At 55.2% G+C, this 25,228-nt stretch overlaps 1 protein-coding gene across 8 annotated transcripts in view; it reads right to left on the reverse strand.

The window, feature by feature from the left end:
• Positions 1-363: 363 nt before the first annotated feature.
• FAM193A (family with sequence similarity 193 member A) overlaps positions 364-25,228 on the reverse strand; it is a 156,042-nt gene continuing 131,177 nt past the window's right edge. For all 8 annotated transcript variants that reach the window (XM_055589259.1, XM_055589261.1, XM_055589257.1 and 5 more), the window contains 8 exons: positions 23,961-24,159; positions 22,768-23,040; positions 21,168-21,447; positions 20,430-20,613; positions 19,171-19,401; positions 16,471-17,320; positions 9,598-9,679; positions 364-937 (listed from right to left, as the gene is read on the reverse strand). In XM_055589259.1, coding sequence (XP_055445234.1) covers positions 844-937; positions 9,598-9,679; positions 16,471-17,320; positions 19,171-19,401; positions 20,430-20,613; positions 21,168-21,447; positions 22,768-23,040; positions 23,961-24,159 — 2,193 coding nt within the window. In that variant the 3' untranslated portion in view covers positions 364-843. The remainder of the gene's footprint in view (positions 938-9,597; positions 9,680-16,470; positions 17,321-19,170; positions 19,402-20,429; positions 20,614-21,167; positions 21,448-22,767; positions 23,041-23,960; positions 24,160-25,228) is intronic.

Here is a 25,228-nt window from a genome sequence, read left to right on the forward strand (position 1 = left end):
CTGTTTCCAGGGGCGGGCTCTCACCGCGTCGCCTCTGTCGGGGACACGCGTGGAAGCCGCGTCACCCGGGGGCCGCGAGCAGCGGGAGCTAGTGTTGCAGGGGGTGCGGGCAGCCCGGGCCAGCGCTGCTCACCGGCGCCCCGCCCCCAGGCCCTGCAGCGCCCCCGCCCTCCTCCAGCGCCCCCCGCGCCCCGGCACTCACTGCGGCCCGACAGCGCCGAGCGCCCGGCCCGGCGGTGCTGGCGCGTGGAGGCCCCGGGCCCCGCGGGGTGGAGGGCGGGGAGGATGCCAGGGCTGAGACGCGCGGGTGGCGCCCGCTCACCCCCGACCCCCGACCCCGGCACAAAGCAAGCAGACCAGGTCTCCTGCTGTACTAATGTATTCCATCTTTCAAAAAGAAAGACATGATTTTAATATTACTTAACAATATGTTAAAAAAGTAGCCAGGCAGGCTCCGTGTTAATACAGTTGCACACTCTACAGACTTCATGGTGTGAGTACTGGTGGGTGTTTGCTCGGAACGGTCTCGTTCTGCGGGGTCTTACACAAGCTGGCTACAAGTCGGGGGTCAGACACGGACGCGCGACGTGGACACTCTGGACAGTGGACTGTGGAGGACGGCGGGCCCGCCCGCCCGGGCCATCGGTGGACGCGGGCGGAGCTGGGCGGAGCCCCCCAGGGGCAGGTGGCGGGACGGGGCGAGACGCAGAGGGCCGGCCGCGCGGGGACGGCTCGTCCGGCTCACGCACAGACAACACGCACACGAGCTCACAGCGCGGCCGAGCAGCAGGCTCTCGTTGGGGGGCCGGCCGGCCACCGCGCCGCCCTCTCCAGCATCCTCGTTCAGTGGGCAGCAAAGGTGGCTTTTTTCAAGCTGAAGTTGGACCAGTTGATGGACAGTCTCTGTCGGGTCTGCCTGGCAGAATCCAAACAGAACCTGGAAGACAAGAAGCCGCACAGTCATGGGGTGGAGGGTAGGGGGCGCGGCCCAGCCTGGCCGGAGCTGAGACCCCAGCAATCCCCCCCACCCCAGCTCTCAGCAGGGACCTGAGGCCACGGCCGCTGGGGAGGACGGTCCCCCTCGGGACACCAGCCAGCACCCCGGACACCCCTGCGGTTCTGTGTCTTTTCCTCTCAATCCACAGGGAAAGGGCCGGGCCCGGCTCTGCCACGGCCGGCACCCTGCCCTCCCTTATCCACGAGTCACAAGGGTGTGACGTGAAACATGACTGCACCACCAGGACACACAACACTGCCCCCCCCACCCCACCCCCCCCGCCACCCTCGGGGCAGCTCAGCGCAGCCCGATGCCCCAGGCCCCCAGGCCGGTGCCTCCAGGCCTGTCTGCTCTGCAGCTGGTTCCCCGGCAGTGACTGCCAAGTTCTGCACTCAACGAGGGAAAGGATGTTTTCTTTCAAAAGCTTTTGCATCATTTCTGAAATCCTCACCCTTCCCTCCCTCATGCAGCAGGAATTTGAATTAAACCACAAAATGGTATAGCTGTCCCTCGTCCAGCAGGGGCAGCGTTCCCACCTCATCCAGGGTTGATTTTGGAGCCGTGGCCCAGAGGACTCTTGTCCAGGGAGGGGACGCCCCCGGCTGCCTGCCCCCCGGCGAAGGGGTGCACCGTCTCCCAGAACCCAAACCCCGAGTCCAGTGAGGCTGACTTTTAGAGCTTCCGGAAGCTTCCACCTCTGCCGCCTCCTTCGCACGCAGCCAGGGCGCTCAGCGGCTCCGGGCCTGAACCTGAGCAAGGTTCAGGGGCGCTGGCAGCAGCGGGCCTGCCTCCTCCCCCGACACCACTTCCCTCAGGCGTGTTCCACGCTGTCACGCAGACAAGCCCTCGTGTGTGTGCGACACCCATGTGCGGCTGACTGTCACGTAAAAGCCTGGGCACCCAGCCCTGGGCAAAAAAACCCTGCATGGCCAACCCCGGGCGCGGGGCTGAGCCCCAGACGCAGCCAGCCCGGCCTGGTCACCACAGGCCCTCGTGGTTCTCTGCAGGGTCGGGACCTCGCAGGCATCCACAGGGGCTGCGGCTGACCTGCACACGCAGAGGCGCACGGCGCCTCTCCACTTGGCCGCGTCCTTTGCCACCGTGGGCGTGCGGTCCTGCCGCGAGGCTGTACCACACCAAGCGGACAGGACCCTGGAGGGCACTCCCGGCACGGACATGGCGGGGCTGGGCACGGGATCCTAGGGGCCCAGGATTGGCCGTTACAAGCTCAGTGGATCCACCAAGCTCTTTTCCTCAGGGGCACCTGATGCTCCGCTTCTTGCCTGCGGCGGGGCCCCGGCCACTCCCAGCACCAGCTGGCTGAGGCCTCCACGGGGAACCCGTCACAAGCTTTCTGGGACATCGACTGCTTCGTCTGCCCACCTGTCAAGAGGTCTGTTTGTCTTTCCGTAACATTCCGCAACGCTCACACATCTTGACATGAATCCCATGACATGCTCGCTGCAATACTGTTTTCTCACTTTTTCTATTAAAAACCAAGTTGTTGATTTTAGTGTAGCTTAACTTATCAATCTTTTATTTTATGGTTGGTGTGTCCAAGAAGGGCTTCCCTGGTGACTCAGATGGTGAAGAATCTGCCTGCAATGCGGGAGACCTGAGTTCAATCCCTGAGTTGGGAAGATCCCCTGGAGAAGGAAATGGCTACTCCAGTGTTCTGGCCTGGAGAATCCCATGGACACAGAGAGGAGCCTGGCGGGCTACAGTCCATGGGGTCACACAGAGTCGGACACAACTGAGCAACTAAGCCCGGCACATGATATAAAGAATAAATACAGAGTGAATACCATGGGTTAGCAGCCAGGCCGGGGCCCCTGCCAGCAGCAGACGCTCCCGCCCCGAGCCCGCCTCAGGCCCTGCCCTCCTCAGCTCGGAAGGAATCACCGACTTGGCTTTTTCCGCTGATCACCCCCGTGCCTTTCTTTACAGTCCTAACACCTGTGTACACATCCCTGAACAAGACACTTCATTTCTAGAAACAGACGTCGCCGAGGTGCAGCTGGCGCACGACCAAGTGCAGACAGTGCCTGGGGAGTGGGCCGGCGGGCAGGACGCAGCGCACGTCCACGGCGCCCCAGGTCTCCTGGCTGCCCCGGCCCCAGGCCAGCCACCTGCCGTCTCTCCCCACGTTGCCCCCGTTCCCTGGACCTCACTCCAGTGGGGCCTCGGCGCCCACCCTGGGTCTGGCCTCCGCGGAGCACCCACGTGCCCCACGGCAGCCCCTGGGTGGAGGGAGCATCGCCTGTCTATCTGCTCGTCTGCGTGGACCTCGGGGTCACTGGCAGGTTGGGGCTATAAGTAAGACTTGCAGGAACGTCCAGGAACAAGTCTCGGTGCGAGCATCCACTCTCTTCTCCCGTGAGCTTTTGGGGAGACCCCTGGAGAGGAGCTGCTGGATTGAGCAGCAGGCACACTGAACGGTGTACTTCAGTCTGCCTGATTTCAAGTCCCCGTGAACGGCATCATCGTGTGCGCTCTTGCATGCTGGGTCTTGTCTGACGTGCAGTGTGTAAGCCGTGTCCACAGTGCACACAGCTCAGCTCTGTCCCTTTCTCCTGCTGTGCCATTCCTCCCCGGGCTGTATCGCAGGTCCATCCCCACATGCTCCAGAAACACTGCGTTGAATTCCACAGAACCCTTCCTGGGTTTTAAATCTACAGATGAACTTGGGGAAGCCCAACGACTTAAGGTGCCAACCCTCCTGCAAGTGCGCACATGGAGCCTCTGAGACCGGGGTCTTCCACGCTCCTCTGTGGCCCCCACGGCTCCTGATTCGCGGACACGGCACAGACTTTGGTGCTGTGATGACTGCTGTCTTTATTCAAACTCTGTTTCTGTATTACCAACGTGGAGAGAAAATAACTAACTTGGGTACACTTACCCTACAGCCGGCTCTTGCTACACTGTGCTGTGTGCCCTGAACATCCCGGACGATCAGCTCGCTGTAAGTGAAAGCCTGCTTCCTCCCTGCAGGTCTCGGGCCCCTGGTCTCCACTCCTGTCCCTCTGTCCCGCGGGACCCGTGCGCAGGGCTGAGCAGCAGCGCTGACCACAGGCTCCGCTCCACACGTGCTCCACACTCCTCCCACTTTGGAAGACGCTCCATCTATGTCTCTCTCTCTGCTGGTGGATCCCTTTTTTCAGGCTATAGATACTTTCTTCCACTGCTTACTGTTTTTTCTTTTTTTAATTAATTATAAATGGGTGCTAAGATCTTAACAAAGGTATTGTCTGAACCCACTGAAATGATCGCATGCCTCTTCTTTCATATATTAATGTAGGAAAAAACACTTCCTAATAGTAATTCAATCCTGGAATAAGCCAGTTTGGTCACATGCCGCTTTTTAAAAACATACTGTTGTTACTTGAAATGTATTTTCTTGATGATTTTCACGTCTAACATTCATGAGAGAAACAAATCTGCAATTGCTCATAGAGAAATTTCTCTGGTATTGGTTTTAGCAGGTTTTGGTATCCATGTTGCATTTCTTTCCTAACATGAAGTGGAGGGACTTCCCTGGAGGTCAGTGCCTAAGACTCCATTTTTTAATGTCAAAGAATCAGATTTTGGCCTTGCTGCTCCCTGGTTCCTGTTTCATTATTTCCCTTATGTAAATTCTCTCTTTGTTTCACCTTTACTCTATTATGGCTTTTCTAATTTCTCCAATGAAATCCGTAACTCACTGATTTTCAGGTTTTACTACCCAACTCCAGCATTTAAGGCTTCAGTGGAAGTGCTCTCAAGAGCGAGCCTTTCCTTTAGTTTTCCTGAAGTACAGCTGACTTACGGCGTTTGTTACTCTGCTGTGCACTGAAGTGACTGGGTCACACCTGTGCACCTTTCCGTCTTCTTTTCCATACGGCTGATGACAGGGTGCTGCATAGCTCCCTGTGCTCTGCGGGAGGGCCTTGCTGTTCACCAATTCTGCATGGAGGAGCCTGCGCACCATTCTCCGTGGACTAGTCTGCATCTCCCGATCCCGAACCCCCACTCCACCCTCCACACCTTCCTCCCCCGTGGCGACCACCAGTCTGCTCTCTAGGTCTGTGATTCTCTTTTTGTCTCACAGATAGGTTCACTTGTGTCGTATTTTAGATTCTACATATGACTGATATCATATGATATTCGTCTTTTTCTTACTTATTTCATTTACTATGATAATCTCTAGGTCCATCCACATTGCTGCAAATGGCATTATTTCATTATTTTTATGGCTGGTTAATATTCCATCGTGTCTGACTTTGTGACCTATGGACTGCAGCACGCCAGGCCTCCCCGTCCATCACCAACTCCCAGAGTCCACCAAACCCATGTCCATCGAGTCGGTGATGCCATCCAGCCATGTCATCCTCTGTCATCCCCTTCTCCTCCTGCCCTCAATCTTTGCCAGCGTCAGGGTCTTTTCAAATGAGTCAGCTCATCAGGTGGCCTAAGTACTGGAGCTTCAGCTTCAGCATCAGTCTTTCCAATGAATATTCAGGACTGATTTCCTTTAGGATGGACTGGTTGGATCTCCTTGCAGTCCAAGGGGCTCTCAAGAGTCTTCTCCAACACCACAGTTCAAAAACATCAATTCTTCAATGCTCAGCTTCCATTATAGTCCAACTCTCACATCCATACATGACTACTGGAAAAATCATAGGTTTGACTAGATGGACCTTTGTCAGCAAAGTAATGTCTCTGCTTTTTAATATGCTGTCTACGTTGCTCATAACTTTTCTTCCAAGGAGCAAGTGCCTTTTAATTTCATGGCTGCAGTCACCATCTGCAGTGATTTTGGACCCCCCAAAACAGTTTCTCACTGTTTCCATTGTTTTTCCATCTATTTACCATGAAGTGATGCCATGATCTTAGTTTTCTGAATGTTGAGTTTTAAGCCAATTTTTTCAGTTTCATCAAGAGGCTCTTTAGTTCTTCGCTTTCTGCCGTAAGTGTGGTGTTATCTGCGTATCTGAGGTTACTGACATTTCCCCCTCGCAATCCTGATTCTAGCCTGTGTTTCATCCAGTCCAGCATTTCTCATGATGTACTCTGCATATAAGTTAAATGAGCAGGGTGACAAGATACAGCAGCCTTGACAGACTCCTTTCCTGATTTGGAACCAGTTTGTTGTTCCATGTCCAGTTCTAAGTGTTGCTTCATAACCTGCATACAGAGTTCTCAAGAGGCAGGTCAGATGGTCTGGTATTCACGTCTCTTTCAGACTTTTCCACAGTTGTTGTGATCCATACAGTCAAAGGCTTTGGCGTAGTCAATAAAGCAGAAGTAGATGTTTTTCTGGAACTTTCTTGCTTTTTCAATGATCCAACAGATGTTGGCAATTTGATCTCTGGTTCCTCTGCCTTTTCTAAATCCAGCTTGAACATCAGGAAGTTCACTGTTCATGTCCTATTGAAGCCTGGCTTGGAGAATTTTGAGCATTACTTTACTAGCGTGTGAGATGAGTGCAATTGTGCGGTAGTTTGAGCATTCTCGGGCATTGCCTTTCTTGGGGATTGGAATGAAAATTGACCTTTTCCAGTCCTGTGGCCACTGCTGAGTTTTCCAAATTGGCTGGCATATTTAGTGCAGCACTTTCACAGCATCATCTTTTAGGACTTGAAATAGCTCAGCTGGAATTCCATCACCTCCACTAGCTTTGTTCATAGTGATGCTTCCTAAGGCCCACTTGACTTCGCATTCCAGGATGTCTGGCTCCAGGTGTGTGATCACACCATCATGGTTATCTGGGTCATGAAGATCTTTTTTGTACAGCTCTCCTGTGTGTTCTCGCCTCTCTTCTTAGTATCTTCTGCTTCTGTGAGGTCCCTACTGTTTCTGTCCTTTATTTTGCCCATTGTGTCTAATTCTCTGTAAAGCCCAAATTGCTTTTTGTAACTTGAGGTTGTTTTATTAAATACATAGGTTTAAAATTCCTATTTCTTCCTAACAAATGGAACATTTTATCATTAGGCAGCAAACTTCAACTATCCCTTGTGTTAAAATACATTCCATCTCAGAATAACACATCTGGAACAGCTGTCTTTCTCTGTATTTCCACCTCTCTTTTCTAAGAAAATGGTTTGATTTACTTTTGGCCACGCCGGCGCTTCGTGGCTGTTCTCTGGCTGCAGTGAGCGGCGCTGCTCCTCGTGGCAACGTCTCCTGTTTGGGAGCCCAGGCTCAGGCAGCTGCGGGGGGACCTCCCCAGACTGTGGCGAGCGCGTGTCTCCCGTGCTGGCAGGCGGGTTCTCCACCACCGAGCCCCCAGGGGAGCCCCCTGTGCCTTTCCATTACAGTTCAGGTTATTTTCTTGTATATAGCATATATACGTATTTATGTGTATATACATTAAAAAAACTTAACACAGTCTGACAAACTATATTCTTTCTGCTTACTGCCTATAATGGCTATTGAGACAACTGGACTTCTATCATCTTTTTAAAATCTGTCTATTGTACTTTCTCTGCACTTGTTTTTTGAGTTTTGATTTTTTCTTCCTCCTACTGATTACCAGTTTATACATTTTATTTGTATTATTTTAACGTTTGCTGTTAGAATTGTGTCCAGCCCATTCAGGTTCAGTCTGAATGGTAACTACCCTAACAATAAAAAAGGGGTTGAGGCTACTCAGCTCTGATCACATCACACTGAGCAGACAAGTTGCTGATGCTCAGTACTGGGGTTCCTTCAAGTATAATGTCAATTAGACATTTACCAAGATTTACCAGGAAGTTTTTTCATCCCTTCATGTGTATATCAGACTAATCTCCTGAGCTCAATTTCCTTTTTTTTTGGTGCCATGCCGTATGGCTCGCAAGATCTTAGTTCCCTGACGGGCATGGAACCATGCCCCCTGCAGCGCAAGCAGAGTTCTAACTACTGGACTGCCAAGGAATTCCCAATTTCTTTTTTTTAAAGTATAATTTTACAGTTTCCTTTTAAACAGGTCTCTTTGCAGCCTGCTCCTGCAGCTTTTCTTTATTATGGGAAAGAAGAAGTTTGTGGGATTCATAATTATAGACTGACAATCTTTTCTGAACACTAAATAGTGCTCCACGGTCTCTGATTTCAAATGCCATGTGGAGGAGTGGATTTCTGTTTGTTCATCCTATGCTGTGTTTCTGATTCTGTAGATTCGTATTTCTCATTAGTTCTGCAACTCCTTGTCTCTTTAAATCCTGCTTTTCTGTGGTCTCTCCATCTCTCGGAGGGGCTTCAGTTAGGCATGCGTTAAACCGAGCCCCCTCGTCTCCTGGCCCTTCGTTCACGTTTGCTGGTTCCCTCGCCTCTCGGTGCGTTCCAGTGTGCCTTCCAGCTCACTCATTCCCTCTTCAGCAGGTCGAATCCATCACCTATCTATTGAGACCTTGATTTTACCAATTCTGTTTTTCACTTCTAGATTTTTATTGTTTGTCCTAAGTCCTGGGTGCTTGACAATCTTTATTATAGTAAGTCATCTGTGAGTATAAGCTGCATGAGTCCTGCAGGTCCACCTTGGGGAAACTTTCCTCCAAAGTGTCACCAACATCCAAGAAATGCCCTGTTATTCCATTCCCTGCCCTCCAGAACCCAGCTTCAGGGCAAACTGTGGAGAATTCAATAATTTAGCTGTACCTTCCTTTGGACTTTGTACAAACATGTTCTTATCATCTGAGGATGACAATTCCACGTCTTCATCTGAATCCTTATCCCTTTATTTCTTTTTATGTCTTTAGAAATAAAAGTTGTGATAAGAGGCATCCTTATTAACATTATTAATCTCAAAGAATAGCTTTTAATGTTTCACCATTAAGTATAACATTCACTGTATTTTATGGCTACCCTATATCATGTTAAGGATGTGCCCTTCTATCCTAGTTAAGAGTTTTTATTGTGAATGCTTAACTTTAGCAAATGCTTTATCATCTCCTAAGAGTTAAAACACACGCATGCACATTATACAATAAACATAGTTTTCAGAAACACTTAGAATTTCCTATCTCAAATATGAATTAATGACATTGGAAACTGTTTCTTTTTTGAGTGTATGTGTGTGTTTTCTGAAACAAAGAATTAAAGTACTGCTAAATAAAGAACAAAGCACTTTAAAGAAAAAAATATCTTGCTGTAGCTCAGATAGACAAAATATTACTGAAATTATGACAAACATTATTAAACATGTGCATACCAGAAAAATTGAATATATTATCCAAAATGTTACTTTTCACCTTAAGAGCATGCCCTATCCCTGTTCCAACACCAGCACAGATAAAGATCAGAGGGAAGACCTGTGAGGACAGAGGCGTGGGCCCACGGCCCACAGGGACGCTGCGGGCGAGGACCGCTGTGAGATGCACTGTGACGCCGTAAACCCACCTCCACGCACACGGGGAAGGCGGCGGTGATCGCGAGGGCGCGTGCTCCACACACACGGGGGAGGGGGCAGTGACCGCGAGGGCGCGGAGGCTCGTGCTCGTGCGCGGGTGTGACACGGCACGGTGGCCAGGCTGCGGGCCGCTGACACGACCTCTGCCCCTGACGGACGGCAGTGCTCTGGGCGGGGCATGCATGGCGCCACGGAGCTCCTGTTGCCTCAGACACCAGGCCTAACTAACACTTACCTTTTGAAATACTCCACTTCCCTCTCTGTCTCATCCATGTCCACACTGTCTAGGTCGATATCTTTAGGCAGAAAGACATCATCTGCAAAGTGAAAGAGGTAAGTCAAGTAAATGCAGGCCATCTTACCAGAACGGAACAAAGCATTTGGTTTTACTTCAACTACTTCAAAAACTAACAACCTTTTCCAGGATAAGATTTTGCAAAGGGCCAGCGGTGGGCGGACACCACTTGGGCGCCTGGCAACACCCGACCGTGGGATGAGCCGACTCGTGTGGAGCGAAGGCCCCGCAGAGGCGGCGCAGGGGCTGTGGCCTGGAGAGAGCCCTCGAGAGGCCACGCTCCCGGTCCCGGGTCCCCGCTGGAGGGGCAGGGGCAGGGCTGCCAGCAGATGCGCGGCACGTCTGGGCCCTGGACCCAGCCTCTGGAGGAACCCGGCCCTCCTGGGCCAGCGGCTCATTTGAGCACCCTCTAGAGACTTTATCATCAGCCTGAGGCTGTCCCAACCAAACAGCAAGGCTGTCTTTCAGTCTGCAGGTGAGGAGCCCTCCTTGGAGACAGGTTACAGCAGGCAGCCTCGGCACCGCTGGGGTCCTTAACTCTCTCCTCTGCTTTGCCCCCTGTCCGGGGCCTGCAGGATGCAGTGTGCTTCCTGCCTGAGCTCAGGTGCCAGAGGTGCGATCCGCGCACACTTACACACTGGGGGGGCTCGGGGCACGTGGTGCTCGCGCACCAGCAGGCTCCACCCAAGGAGCATGCAGACCACCGCTGCCGCTCTGTGAAAGGCCGCTCTCCACCCTGTCCCCACGTTAGCATGGGACAACTTTGGGAATCTTCCATAAAGATTCTCTTTCTTCCTCTCACTGGGCATTTGCACAGGAGGGTAACGGAGTACACCCTGTAACCGTTACAGTAGCGGAGCCGCGGCCTAGCTGCACACCTGCTGCCCACAGTTCTGAAGAGTCCCGGCGGCAGGTGGGGGCCGTCACACCACCCGCCACAGCAACGCCGCCCCCAGGACCAGCAGGACAACAACCCCCCGCACAGACCTCACTGTCCGGTCCTTCCCTGAAGCCCTGTCCCCCTGGCTTCACCCACAGCTGGACACCAACAGCAACACCCCACCCCGACCTCTGCTGGGCCGCACGTGCACAGAGCTACCTCCTCCGTGCAGCCACCCCACTCAGCCACAGTCGCACCCCTCCACTTCCGCTCCTCACGCTCACGCCCCTGGTCAGCAGGCTGGGCACGCTCCTCGTCAATAGCCAGGGATGCCTGTGCCCCATCCCTGCTGCTGCTTCATGCTGCGTCCCCCCACCCCGCCCTCCCATCCACACAGGGTCGCCTTCACATCGCTCCTCCCGTGCAGAGACCGCTCTCCAGGCCTCCGGCACACACCTCCCGCCAGCACCGCCGGGGGGGGCCCCCCCTGCTCAGGGACACTGCACATGAGGAGAGATGTACTGAGCCAGGAGGGTTTACAGGAGTCAAGAAAATGACAACTTGGAAAGCCCAATCGCAAGCTGTTCCACAAATATGATAGTTCCAGAAGAAGAGCAGTTTCAACCACAAAAAAGAAACACAGCAGGAGGTGCATCTGCCGGGGACGCTGCCTCTATAAAGTGATTTCTGATACTCTTCTGATCAGATCTGACAAGCAGGGTCAAAAATCGTGGTGTAAGGAAAAAGCAGGATGAAACTATAGCCAGGTTCAGTATCAGACATACATTTTTTGCACAAATAAACTGTATTAACCAGAGTGGAGAGAAAGTTGACTTAAGACAGTCCAGGCCTGGCTGGCTGCTCACGTGCAGACGATGGAAACCGCCCGCTTCTCTGGAGCTCGGAGGACTCGCCCCAGCCCTGATGGGAGGACACGCGCCCAGAATCTCTACAGGAGGCGGGCGCGCCTGCGTGCTCACTCACGTGCAGACCTACGAGCACCACGTGCTCTGATGACAAAGCAGACACAGCGCAGCTGAAGAGTGGGGCGAGAAGGGACGGCAAAGTGGGGAGCACAGCGAAGGCGCTCAGCGTGTGGCTGCCCCCGGCAGGAAGCAGGGCCACGGCCCACCAGGGGCGGGGCGGGGCCTGCGGGCTGGGGGCACAGGCACAGCGCCCCAGCTGTTCTGAAACAGCGACATTTAGGGGAAGAAGCCCCGAAGCGAACACGGCACCCAGAGAGAGGACACACACAGGGAACAGGTTTAATAATCACACAGTCACGTCAGGGCTGTCCTATCAGCACACGGAAAGGGGCTCACCTCACCCGTGGCACGTAACACTGTCAATACGGCTCACATAGCAGGACTCAGGCGTCGAAGCTGTATACAAGGGAATGACCTCAAACCAAGCAACTCAGGAAGGCCAGAAATGAAGGGAGCATGACAAAGGTGCCCGCCAGGCAAACAGAAGCAGAGGGACAAAGGGGAAGTCAGGCCAAGAGCAAGGAGCACAACTTGAAAGGGAGAGCTTTAATAATAAAGCCACGCTTCAGTAAGAAATTATTAAGGGTGTGCACCAAGGAACACAGAAACCACCTTTGTAAAACAAAACACAGGGGGAAAAAAACCTCGATAATAACAGAATACGGATTAAGAGGGCAAAAGCCAAGAAAGGTATGGAAGACTCGAACATAATTCAAAATATATCATGGATATAAACATGTATTTAGATATAGTTTTGTACCATGAAAACAGAGAAAATATACTTTTATCTCAAATGTACACAGAGCAATCACAAAAACTAGTCACAAAGATAATACCAGTAATTTAAAATTACCAGTAATTAAAAGCAGAAATATAAACAATACTCTCGAATCACAGAGTCCAAAACCTAGAAATTATTAATTTAAGAGAGGCTCTCCCATCTGGAAATCTAAAAGCCACCTATTAAACTACCCGGTGAAAGGGGGGAAAACTACATGGAAATTCCTGAATGTCTAAAAAAGAAACCAAGTGGAAACATTATCTGGTATTACGAGATATACTTAAAGGGAAAGTTCAGAGAAAAATTTTTCAGAGAAAAATTCAAAGTGTTACTTTGATCAATAAAATGGAAACAATGGAAAGAAATGAACTCAATTCCAAGTGGAAAAGTTGTAAAGAACAATGAAGTGAAACAAAAAAAAGCACAGGACAAAAGATAAAAATGGAAACTAAGGCAGTAGAGGAAAGAATAAAACAGACCTAATTACCAAATCAAGAGCCTTTAAAAAAAAAAAAACATTATATGGATAAACTATTTTAGAGTCAAACACAGTACAGAGAAAGGAAGCACAAATATACAATATAGGAAATGCTGAGACGAAAACCACCATTAAAATAAATTTTTAAAGAAGAATGTACTTTGGGGACATCCATGGTGGTCCACTGGTAAAGAATCCACCTTCCAATGCAGGGGACGCAGGTTCAAACCCTGGTCGGGGAACTAAGATCCCACATGCCTCGGGGCCAGCCCTGTGCCACTGCACAGACCCCGCACAGCTGAAAACAAACAAGACAAACCAAAGGCATGTGCTCTGCAGGCGTCTACGTAACTAGGCTGGAAAAGTAGCCCAACTGATAATTCAGCACAGAAACACAGTTTACAAAAATTAACCTCATAAAAGACAGAAATACCTTAACAAACCAATTACCACAGAGGGCAGAGAGAATGGTATCAGGAAACTACTCCACAAAAAAGGCGCCAAGCCCAGGGGGCTGCACGCGAGGTTCCTCTCAAATCACTAAAGCCTGAGCAGTCCCAGTGGAGGGTAAATTTCTCAAGAATACTGACAATGAAAAAAAAACCTTCCTAATCATTATGAAGTGCAACAGGTCTAAGAAGAAAAATGTTTATACAGATGCTAGAAAACCTGACAAAAATCAGCTCACTCTTGATAAAATATTTTTTAAAAGTAGGAATTACTGGATATTTTCTTAATGCGATGAACTATATGAGAACCTTAAAGCCAAAATCTTAACATAGAGACACCAGATGTCTCCCTTAAGTTCATGAATGATGCGATTACGTAAGAGAAAATGAGGCATAAGAACTGGAAAAGTAAAAGTAAAGTTTTCTCTATTTGCAAATGGACGACAGAAAACCTGAAAGAACCAACAAGACGGAAGGAACTCACGAGGGTGGAAGGTGGAAAGCTAAGGTGCAGAAGGCAGCAGTTTTTATACATGAACCCAAAGACCAGGCGGAGGAGTGCGGGCCACGGACACAGCGCAAGTCTCCCAGGGGCCAGGTTAAAAAAAGGATAAAGAAACAAGTAAAATTCACTGCAGTAATACATATTTAACTAAACATATCCAAACGCTCACTTCAATAGGTAATCAATGTAACAATTACACGGTGGTATCTTACGCTTTTTCATGTTGGGTTTTAATGGTGTGTAAGTTCACGCTCACAATCCCCTCCGCTTGCACTTGGAGCATCTCAGCGCTCAGGGGTGACACATGCCTGGCTACTGCACCGGATGGTCCAAAGTTAGAACATAAGACGGCAGAGAACAGCTCATTCAAATTAAAAGCAAGGAAGATTAAATACTTAGAAATAATAAGCTCAATAAGAAATGTGAAAAACCTATTACAGAAAACTTAAAACATTCCAAAAAGAGATAAAGTGGATTTGAACACATGGAAAAACTCCCCGTGTTCTTGGTAAGGACAAACATCATCATTAAATCAATTCTCCCTAAATTAATTTATAAATTTAATGCAGTACCAATAAAGATACAAGCAAGGGTTTTTTTTCAAGGGAGTTAGGCACATTTACACCAAAGTTCCTATGGGAATACAAACCCGAAAGAACAGCCAAGAAAACACTGAAAACGACTCTGAGGAGGGAGAAGCAGTTGCAGCAGCCCGCCCGGCGCACCCAGGGCGGGTGGACAAGCAGGGGGAGGAGGCGGAAGCCCAGACAGCCCGAGGCAGCGCCCGGCCCCGCGGAGGCATTCCCGGAGCCGATGCTGGCGCGTCCAGGCGAGGGCGAAACTGGACTCATGCGTCACACGGCACACGAGAACAAACTCCAAATACACCTATCTGGGAGATTAGCGAAAAAAGTGAAACCATCGCATACTAGAAAAACACAGGGGCACTCCTCTGCCACCTCAGTGCTAATGCGAACAGTCACACCGAGTAAATGTTCGAAGTCCCGAGACCACAAGAGAGCAGCGAGCTGACCACTGAGGTGACCAGGGAAACCTGCACAAGGGTAGAGCAGGCACACACAGCCAGAGCCAGCGTCCAGAGAGCCCTGCGGAGGCCTGCAGGGGGCAGCGTGGCCCCAGACGGACACCCGACACACAGAGCTCTTAAACAGGGAGGCGAGACCACAACCCAGCTGAGAGATGAGAACAAGATGAGCAGAAAATGCACGAAAAGATGTAGAAAGAGCCCTTAAAAACAGGACCTCGCTGCAGTCAAAGGCACACGAGAACCCCTAACAGATGGGCCGCGTCCGGGACCCGATGACAGGACGCTCTCGGGAGGGCGGGCATGAGCCCACGCCCTGCCTGGACGGCGCCCGAGCCAGCGCTCCTCAAAGGCAGCATGCCACCTGGGGCCCACTGCATGTGCGGGCAGCTCCGAGCCCGCCCCGCACGGACCCCCAGGCCCAGAGCAGGGAATGGAGGGGCCTGCAGGGGGTGCAGCGCCGGTGTGGGCGGCCGCAGCGGCCGCGGTAAGCGCGACACAGACACAGAGGGCTCTGTGCAGTGGACACGTGCCCTCCTCAGTCCTGCCAGCAACACGCCAGCAGCCCCCTGGGTGGGTCTCAGAGCTGGAAGAGAGAGGAACGCCGAGCCGGATGTCTGACTGAGCAGGGCACATGGGTGCACACCGTGCGACGGGGCGCAGGGGGTCCTCCTCCAGGGGCCCCCGGACTGAATCTGGGGCATCGAAGGCGACAGTGCTAGGAAAGGGGTGCCGGCAGCAGCAGGTGAGGGCTCCTGCAGCAGGCCCTAGAAAAGCACGGAGGCAGGAGAACGGCCTTCCTGAGCGCGCCGCGCGGGAAGCGCAGAAGGAAGAGAGAAACAGCGCCGTCTGGAAACAGCACCTGAACGACCTGTCTGGGCGAGCGAGGGCTGCTGGCCACGGACGTTCAAACTAGCGGGCCAGCGCCTGATGCGCCACACGGGGCTCGTCTGCCCCCGACACACTGGGCCTGAGCAGAGGCTGGGAGGCGTGGTCCCCATGGAGGAGAGACTCCCCGCCCAGCGGCCGGGGAGGACCAGGGTCACCGCCAGGCACAGTGCTGCTGCCAACAACGCACAACCTGAGCCTCCCGCACAACCTGAGCCTCGCTGTGAGGGAACGGCAGCCAACTGAAATGACAATAAAAAGGAATTCATTCTGAACATGGATGGGCCGCACTCCTTAGAAAGGCGAGGTTTGAGAAAGGGAGGAACTGACAGGGGGCCCCAGGGAGCGCCCCACACCAGGAGAAACGAGCTTTCCCTTAAAGGACGCTACGGGACAAGCAGAGCAACAGGAATGAGGCTCCGGCCTCCGAGGCAGAGGATGGCCTGTGCGGCGTCGGTTCCCTGCCTCTAACCACTGTCCCGTGGTCCGGAAGCGAGGGCCCTCACTGAAGGAAACACACACAGGGACATATAAAGGGAAAACGGCAAAACAACCCTCCCCTGGTGCAGAAACACAGTCCGAAGGCCAGGAGGACGGAGCCGGTGTGACCGCTGACCTGGGGGTGCATGGGGTCCTCGCGCTCTTCCCGCAGCTGGGGGGCTGGGAGGCTACCTCACGACAACCAGACGTAGCAACAGTGCCCACGTGGCCCTGTGCTGGCAGAGCGGCCCCGAGGCAGAAGCCAGCATGTGCCCATGGGCCGCACGGCTGGGGGCGATGGTGGGGGACCCCCGCACTCACCGATGGAGCTGCTGGCGCGCTCCCCCTTCTTCTTCTTGCTCTTCCTGCCCCGGCCCTTGGGCTGCGGGGACTCCGCAGTCGCCGGCTTGCCGCTCTGCAGGGGCTCGCTGGGCACGGGGGGCTCTGCGGGGCCTGGGCCCGGCTTTTCTTCGCGGACGTGGTTCAGCTGCTTCCTGTTGTTGTTGTTGCTGTTAACCTTCGTCTCCTCCCTTCGGTGGCCCACCAGGGGCGGGAGCTCCAGCACTCTGGCCTTGGGCTCAGCCTGTGGCCGGGGCCTGGCCGGGCCCTCTGGGGCCCGGGGGGACTCCGTGGGCTTCCTGGCGGGCTCACCGGCGGCCTTGCTGCCCGGCCGCGGCTTCTGTGGGCCGGCGCCCCCTTTGTGGTGATGCACCATGTCCAGCAGGAAGGACAGCGGCTCTGGCTGCTCCCCGCTGATCCCCTTGGGCAGGAGCCGCTTGGCCTCCCTGGCGTCCACAGGCTCGGTGGGGTCCACGTGTCTGGAGGGGTCGGCCCCCGGCCCCAGGCCCGCGTGGTCTGCATGTCTGGAGGGGCAGGGGGATGAGGTCTCAGGGTCTTCAGTTGGCTCCAGAGAGCCGTTGTGGATGGTCTCAGCGCCAGGCGCCGACTCTGCGGCTGCCTGGAAGCTGCCGGCAAGCATGTCCAACTTGGGGCAGTCCTTCCCGAGCCGCTCCTTTTTCTTCTTCTTCACGGCCCGCAGGGTCTGCAGCTCCTGCAGCCGCTGCAGCTCCTCCGTCAGCCGCTCGTCGTCGGCCCGCCGCCGCTGCTCCTCGCGCAGATGCAGGTGCCCCCGGGCCCGCGCCTCCGCCTCCAGGCGCGCCTTCTCCTCCAGCTGCGATGGAAGGGAAGGCAGCGTGAGACACAGAGAAACCGGGGGCCTGAGAAGGTGAACTGCGTAAGACGATGAACTCTGAAAGGGCCTGTAACAGGCCCAAAACTCAGAGTACACCCACATCACGCAGAGGGGACGGGGAACAAGCCCCCACAGGCTGAGCTGCCGGGGGGTCGGGGGTCAGGGAGCAGAGGCCAAGGTGAGAGCGGCTGTGCGCCCCTGCCCCCATGGGCCCGGCGTCCAGGAGCGGGCAGAGGACGCGGCTGCTAGCACAGGACTGACCAGGCGCCTCGCAGGCGCTGCCAAGCCCATCCAGTGAAGCCCCTGCTGACACACCCCTGCGGGTCACAAGGACACACAAGAAAATGTGTGCTAAGGAACTAGAAATTCTTTTTTCCACCCTAGCAGGTAACATTTCCAACCTGTGTTCACTAGCGTGATAGAGCAAATGACTTTCTAAAATATTCAACATGACGTGACAGACAATGCTTATCTCTGCCGTCCAATTGGCAGGAAATTAATTTTCATCTCAGGTGAAGACTCTCTGTTATTAGTGACACACATTCCAAGAGCATAAGTGAAAAAGATCGCTGCTGTCTAGCAAACGAACGCCCAGTAAGAGAACAGAGAATAGCTCCTCCATCACGGGCTCCAGTGAGGCCTGTGCTGGGAAAATGCAAAGGTTCTTCCAAACTTCAGCATGCCTCACAATATCTCAGAAGACAATATTTATAACACACAACCCGTCTTTCTATAAAACTTAAATATAAAATTAGGCTGAAAATTCAATGACAGATTTTCAAAAAATCTCAAGTAAAGATCATTCAAAACCCTTGCTCCCTGTCAGGGAGGTGGCACCGACAGCGCCCCCAAGAGGCCCCGCCGGCACTGCGCGCCCCGCAGCGCGGCAGCCACAGCGCCCGACCCCGGTCGTCCTGAAAACCAAGGAGCTGGGTGGACAGCGCACGGTGAGTGGGCACCGGGGGCAGCCTGCGCCGAGCCTGGAGGGCCTGCAGCCGCATCTGGAGTCAGGCCGCCCGCAGGGACAGAGGACGGGGGTGGGGCCAGCCCAGACAGCACCTGCCTGAGCGGAGGATTCGGGGAACCCAGCAGGAAGTGGATCCCTGGGACCCCGACACCGCAGCGCCACAGGGCAGAGAACACGCCTCCCACACCAGGTTTGCGGCAGGAGCAGGCCCGTCCCTCCAAGGCCCTCATCAGACCTGGGATCAACCCAGGCCCGTCTCAGGACTGGGAGGTACGCCGCCAGCAGCAAACCCCCACCGTGCAATCACGACCGCCTCCAAGTCGCTGTGAGCGAAACTGGAAGCAAACACCACACAAGTGGCCCAACCCGGGGTGGGCAGATCTCCTCATCCTTCACAGGGGTGTCAGCTCCTCCCAAAGCATCTCAGCCCACGGTCAGAGTGTGCGGCCTGATGAGTCCCCCACGAGCACAGCCCATCCACCTGCTGAGGGGCTCGGGGAGCCAGGCACTGGGAAGGCCCTCGAGAGAAGTGGGCAGGCGGGGCAACTACAGGAAGGGCCGCTCCCTTCACGCACAGTGCCGCTGTGCCAGCTCAGAGCCAAGTCGACCCTTTACCCGCCGTTTCCACCAGCCCACAGTGCCCCCTTGCCCTCAACAGCCAAGGACTCCTGTCTCGATTTTCCTGGGGAAGACGTGCCATCAACAGAGGGGTGGGCCCGCTGTCGCACAAGGACCTGGGCCTGGTGAGACCACGGCTCGGGGAGGGGGGGATGCGGGGTTCCCATTCAGGCTGGTGGAGGCCCCCGGGGCTCCGGGAGCAACGTGGGGGCCCGTGAGGCCCCAGGCCTGCCCCGCCGTTTACCTTCCTCTGCTTGTGCCGAGCGCGCTTGGCGGCCCGCGTACTGCTCACGGGCTTGGTCTCCGAGCTGTTTATGAACTGCAGCAAGTCCTCCACCCTGCGATGGTCGACCACACTCTCCCGTTCTGAGAGCTGGTCCGCTTTCTTAGGCTGCTCTTCCTTCCTCTTGGTCAGCCGTAGACGGAGCTTTTCCCTCATTTCCGCGTAATTTCTACTTGTGGGTGCGGCTGGAGGCTAAGACAAATGAAAACATGACTAAACTCAAGTTTTAATGACTGAGAATATGACAGATTTCAGACCACAGTGTTAAAAAAGAATTCCTTCTTATTACTCAAGTACCCCATGTACGTCAGGAAAAATAAATAAAAGAAACAAATGGCAAGAAAAAGAGAAGCCTTTCATCACCAATTACCCAAAGGCAGTATCCTGGCATTGAAATGTCGAGCTCCATAGGTTCAGGGAAAGGCAGAGGATGTACAACTATGCACCCAATGGTTATTTTCAAACTAAAAAGAAACAATTATCCATACCACCTGATCCACTTGTGATATAACGGAGCTTAACTATCTTTTCACGGCAATAAATGGGTTTATAGTATCTTTCCACATCCACTCGCAGGGTTCCTTTCCAGTGGTGAAAAGGTTTCTCACCGACTACTAAACCCAAGTGCGTCCGGAGAAGACGACAGATGGCTCCCACTCTCTGCTCCTCCACTGCCCGCCCCGACAGCGCGCCCGACACCTGCCCCTGAGGGACAGGCCGCCCCGGACACAGCGCGGTGTGCACGTCTCACCGGGCCGCGCCGTCGAGCCCGCCACGTGTGTGACACAGAGCCCCGCGGGGCTGCTGTCCATGTGTGCACACTCAACAGTGCCCATGCCTGGGTCAGCAGTAGGTCTGACTTCATCAGCCACTCTAAACACCACAATCAAATGCAAAATACAGAGATAAAATACTCATAACTAACTCTGGGCAAGTATCTTTCATTATTTCTGTAGGACAAGTACAACCCAGAAGTGGAACTACTATTTCAGACAGGATCCTGACTTTATTACTAACTGTGCTGCAAATAAAGCTTCCCACACACATAACCACCCCCTGAACTCAGCCTGGTGTATTATTCTCGCAGAGTGGTTTGTGTGTTTTACCCTTCTCATTGGGACGCGCAGTTTGAAACCCCTGTCGCGCAGCCCTGAGCTGGCCGCGGCGGGCCCCCGAGGCGGCTGGGCAGCGCGGGCGCGGGCGCGGGCGCGGGCACTCACCCCGCCGTGCCCGAAGAACTCGCAGTAGCAGCAGTCGCAGTACTTGCCCTCCTTCTGGTTGGTGGAGGTGGAGGTGCTGGAGCTGTGCTCGGAGCAGCTGTCCTCGTCCGCGCTCTCGTCCCCGTCGTCCTGCTGCGGGTCGTACACGCCGTTCTCGCAGCGATGCCCTTCGCAATCAGGGTCGCTGCAAAACCGCGCAGGGCTCGTCAGCAAGCGGCCTGCCCCGCAGGGGCCCACGCAGGCGGCGCGGCGTGAGGGGCACACCTGGCGGGGCTCGTCAGGTCCACACGCGTCCCTCCCCCTCACCCCCGCTTCCTCCTGGAGGTGTGTGTGTCGGGGCGGGGAGGCGGGGGGGTGGCAAGTTCAAAGGAACGAAAACAGTCTTTCATTAAACCTATCGAGCATCTTGTATTGTTCTGTGCTCCTGCGTGCGTGCCAAGTCACTTGGTCGTGTCTGACTCTCCCTAACCCCATGGACTGCAGCCCACCAGGCTCCTCTGTCCATGGGCTTCTCCAGGGCCAGAATACTGGAGTGGGTTGCCATGCCCTCCTCCCGGGGATCTTCCCGACACAGGGATGGAACCCAGGTCTGCTGCACTGGCAGACAGGTTCTTTACCACTAGTTCCACCTGGGGAGCCTAATGTACCAAACACCACTCCGAACACCCAAGGCGCTAGCTCTTGCGTCCTGGGGGGTCAGGGAGCACCGCCCCAGCCTCCCCGCCAGGCGGGGCCCACCTGCAGACGCTGGGGGGAGCACTGACAGAGCCATCGGTGGTGGGGGGCGGGGGGGCCACGGGAGCAGGACAGAAGCTCTTGAGCGACTCCACGAAGCCAGGGGAGGCGGCTGTTTTGGGGAAGGACACAGCTGCTATGTTGGCCAGGTGAGGCGTGGAGGCTGCTGAGAGGGCGGCGGGGGCGAGGGCAGGCAGCGGGGCCAGGCCCGTGGGGCTGCTCCTGGGGGCCGCCGGCACCCCGTGCCTGTGGTCTTCCTTGTTGATGCCGTGAAAGACGTCACCTACGACAGAGATGCTGGAGTCACTGCCTGCGGCCTTTCTCTCACTGCCAGCTGCTTTTTTTTGAAAACCAACTTTTGGTTGGAAAATGTTCCACTCTATAGAAAACTTGCCCTTCGTCTGGATCTGAGACTCATCACTGCTTTGCTACTTTCTCCCACACACACCTGCCCGTGGCTTGACGTGGGGGTGGCAGCTGCTCGGCCCTGGGCGTGTGGCCCGGGCTCCTGAGAACACGCGTCTCGGCAGGGAAGGCCGCACGGCAGCCCGGCTGCGGATGCAGCGCCCCCGGGAGGATCGTCGCAGGCACAGCCCACCCAGGCCTCACCCACAGCCTCTGGCGGCTCTTCCCCCAGCCCAGGGTGTTTAAACTTCCTTTCTTCCTTCCGCAACTCTGACCTCTCCTGAGCTGAGGCCAGCTGTCCACAATTCTGGACTCAGAAACGCCGGGGGCATGAGTCCTGTGAAGGTGGCGCGGGGTCCTCCCACTGACCCCAAGGGGCACCTGAGGCAGCTCCCGGCAGCCTGGCGACCTCAGCCCGCACGCAGGAGCCGGCGGAGCCAACCCGTGAGCACGGCGCCCAGACAGCGGGACTGCTGCCATGTCCAAACAGAGACCCCGCGTCTGAAACCCGTGAGGACGCCTGCCTGGCGCTGTCTCTGGCCGGGCGCAGAGCGGCCTCTGCACGTACGGGTTGTGTATCTGAGGCAGCAGTGAGCTCTGACCCTAAGAGCCCCCGACCCCCAGCTCCCTTTCCTGAGGACCCCGAAGGACCTGAGACGTTGGCTGGGTGCTGCCGTCCACTCCTTTACTCCTCTCGATGCCCACAGAGCCCTAACTCTGGCTCACGAGGCCTCTCTGGTCCTGCTCCTGTGTGCCTCTGACGTCGCCTTCAAGCCCGCTCTGCCCTGGGCTCAGATCAGAGCGGCGGCGACACCACCTCCTCACCAGGGCCGCACGGCGGCGGGGCAACACCTCGGGCGGGCTGGTACCCTGTCGGCTCACTCCGCACAAGGCTCCTGCTTCAAGGCGACTGAAAATCCCTCTCTCCATGTTCTGAAAGCAGTGCCCTCTTCCTCTCACAGCACACGGTGCGGAGAGCACCAAGGTGGCACACAGCGTGGCAGAGCCCCGGGGGTCAGCGTGACAGCAACATTCTCGTCATGGCCCAGAGGACACGCCCCTGGGCAGGCACACCTGTGGGTGTCCCTTACACTGTTGTCTCTGGGCACACCGAGGAGGCGGTGGTCACTGAGGCGCCGGGCAAGAGCCGACCCGGGCCCCCAGGGAGGCAGGGCCCCGGCCAGCGGGCGGGCCTTACCTAGGGAAGGCGGCCTCTTGGACGACACACGGAACTGGCTGCTGCTGGACTGCACCGTGGTGGCCGTGCAGGACACGGAGGATGTGGCTGACGACGTGGCCATCACAACTTTGTTTGCTTCCATGAAAGCGTCTTGGAAATTATACAAACACTTCTTTCTGGCAGCGCTCTTTCTCTCTTTATTATCGGGAATTGCAGCCGTTTCACTGCTAGATGGAGGCGGAAGAGCTTCAGGTCTTGCTTCTGAGAGTGTTGGCCCTAATAAGTCACTCCCTTCAGAGAAGAATGGGAAAATTAATGCTTCCAAAAGACACAGGCTTAGGTCAAATCTAAAGAGCAGCTACTGACTGAACTACGAACACTGGGGGCTGCGGAATTAGCAGTCCACGGCGACGACGCTCGCCAGCTGGTCTGTATCTAAGAAACACTGACTGAGCACGTACTGTGTGCTGATTCCTATGCTGGGTGCTTTCCCAAAGTTATTCAATATCTAACACCACTTTCTGAGCTTAGCACTCTAATGTCTAACCTAAAGATGAAGAAACTGAGGCCAGAGAGGCTAAGTAACTTGCCCAAGGTCACACAGCTAGAAACCCTTCCCAAGCACAGACCAGACATCAAGCCTAGCTTGCTGTTCGAGCACATGCAGGGCTTGGGCTGGGGCCCCCAGGGCCGTCCTCACACGGACGACAGAGACGAGGCAGACGGGCAGCCCTCATCCACGCCCTGTCCCGCCAGGAAGGCACCGGCGCCTCAGCAGCTGAGGTGGCCGCAGGGAGGTGCTTGTTAGCAGGGACAGGGCCCATGTAGGGGCAGAGCAGGAGGAGAGGAAGGAACGGAAGTCACAGCATTCAAGCCACAGCACCCCGCTGCCCGGGCTGAGCTCTGGTGGTCACCACTGCTAGGGAACCAAAACTGACCACCGCGCCCCAGAGCCCAGACGCTCCGCGGCCCGGGGGCAGGGAGACCCAATGTCTGAGGCCACAGGCTCCTGGCTGCCAAGCCCAGTGCCTGCACGGCTCTGTTGGTGCAGCGGGACTTGACCAGCAGCCTGACGGGGTGGGGGCCTGCCGCCCTCAGCGGAAGCCAGGGGAAGGAGCGGCCTGGGACCTGCTAGGGAGCTGTGGCAACAGGTGGCATCGGCTCAGCTCAGGTCGCTGTAAACTCCAACGAAGGTTTAATGAGTTCCTTACCAGAAATTGTATCTGGCAAGTAAGTGCCAGGGTTCCAGTTCTTATCATTCATCACTTCTGATCCCCAAAGACTTATAAACTTAGAACTAGTCCACTCTGGAGTGCTCCCAAAGCAGCTCGGGTAAATATGGTCTTGAAGAGATGCACTGAATACCTGATGTTTATTTGTGTGATTCTGAACAGGTGCTGGTGGTAAAGCCTACAAAAAAAAATGTTCTAATCACATATCAAAATTAATATTCTGTTTACGTAAGGATTTAAACTACAGACAGACAAGTCATTATTGAAACCTGGGGGGCACGCGTGCCGTGAACAGGCGTGTGGGAAACACACCTCACGGAAGGCGCACCTGATCACACCCGGGGCCGCATGTGACGGGCAGCGGCAGTGGACGCAGACTCGCAGAGCAGCTGGTGCTCAGGGCCTGACCGCACACGCCGAGGCAGCCCAGGGGCTGCCAGTGTCGCTCCTGAGTCGCGTTTTAAACGAGGCCATCTGCACGAGATCTGCTCCGATGGCTCACTCTCATCTGACGTTTTAAAAATCACCAGTCAAAAGTCCCTGCGGAGCCACTGATAAGAGGTCAGCTCTGGCCCTTTCCCTCACACCTGGGCCGAGTGCAGAAGTGTGGGGACAGATGGGTTCGACACTGAGCTGAGCCCACCCTCCCAGGGTGTGGAAGGAGAGCCCTGCCCAAACGTTTCTGGGCTGATTGGCCGTCAGCTGCCCCCTGCACGCCTGGGCGTCCTGCCCCACCGGCCCCAGCCCACAGCTGTGCCCCTGCCCGACGCCCCTCCCTCGGTGCGGCTGGAGCGGGCTCGTGGAACTTGAGACCGAGCGTGGCGCTCCGTGCTCAGGCTGGGCCGGTGGCTCCCAACCCCGATGTAGAACCAAGTCCCGAGCGTGGTGTGGCCTGCCCTGTGCTTCCGCTCACCTGGCCTCTGGACACACGGTCTTCCCTTGGTCCCCAGACTTCAAGCTACTGCTCGGCCCACAGTGTGGCTCACGGTGTCCACCTCCTAAGAACGTCCTAACTGCAGCTCACGACCCTGCTGGCCTGGGGTGAGCCTCCCGCCACAGCTGAGCTGCCACGCCCTGGAGAGGCCGGCACTGCCCCCCTCTCACCCCACAGCGCCCAGGCTGCAGTGGCCCGCCCCAGCGAGCCCACGAGTCCAGGATTCTCCCCGTCAGCACTCAAGACTCACGTCCAACCTACTGGTGGCGCAACCGCCTCCCCTCGAATTATGGAAGGTGTCTGGGGGCGGGGC

Source organism: Bubalus kerabau, chromosome 7 (genome assembly GCF_029407905.1).
Source record: "Bubalus kerabau isolate K-KA32 ecotype Philippines breed swamp buffalo chromosome 7, PCC_UOA_SB_1v2, whole genome shotgun sequence".
NCBI classification, from domain to species: Eukaryota; Metazoa; Chordata; class Mammalia; order Artiodactyla; family Bovidae; genus Bubalus; species Bubalus kerabau.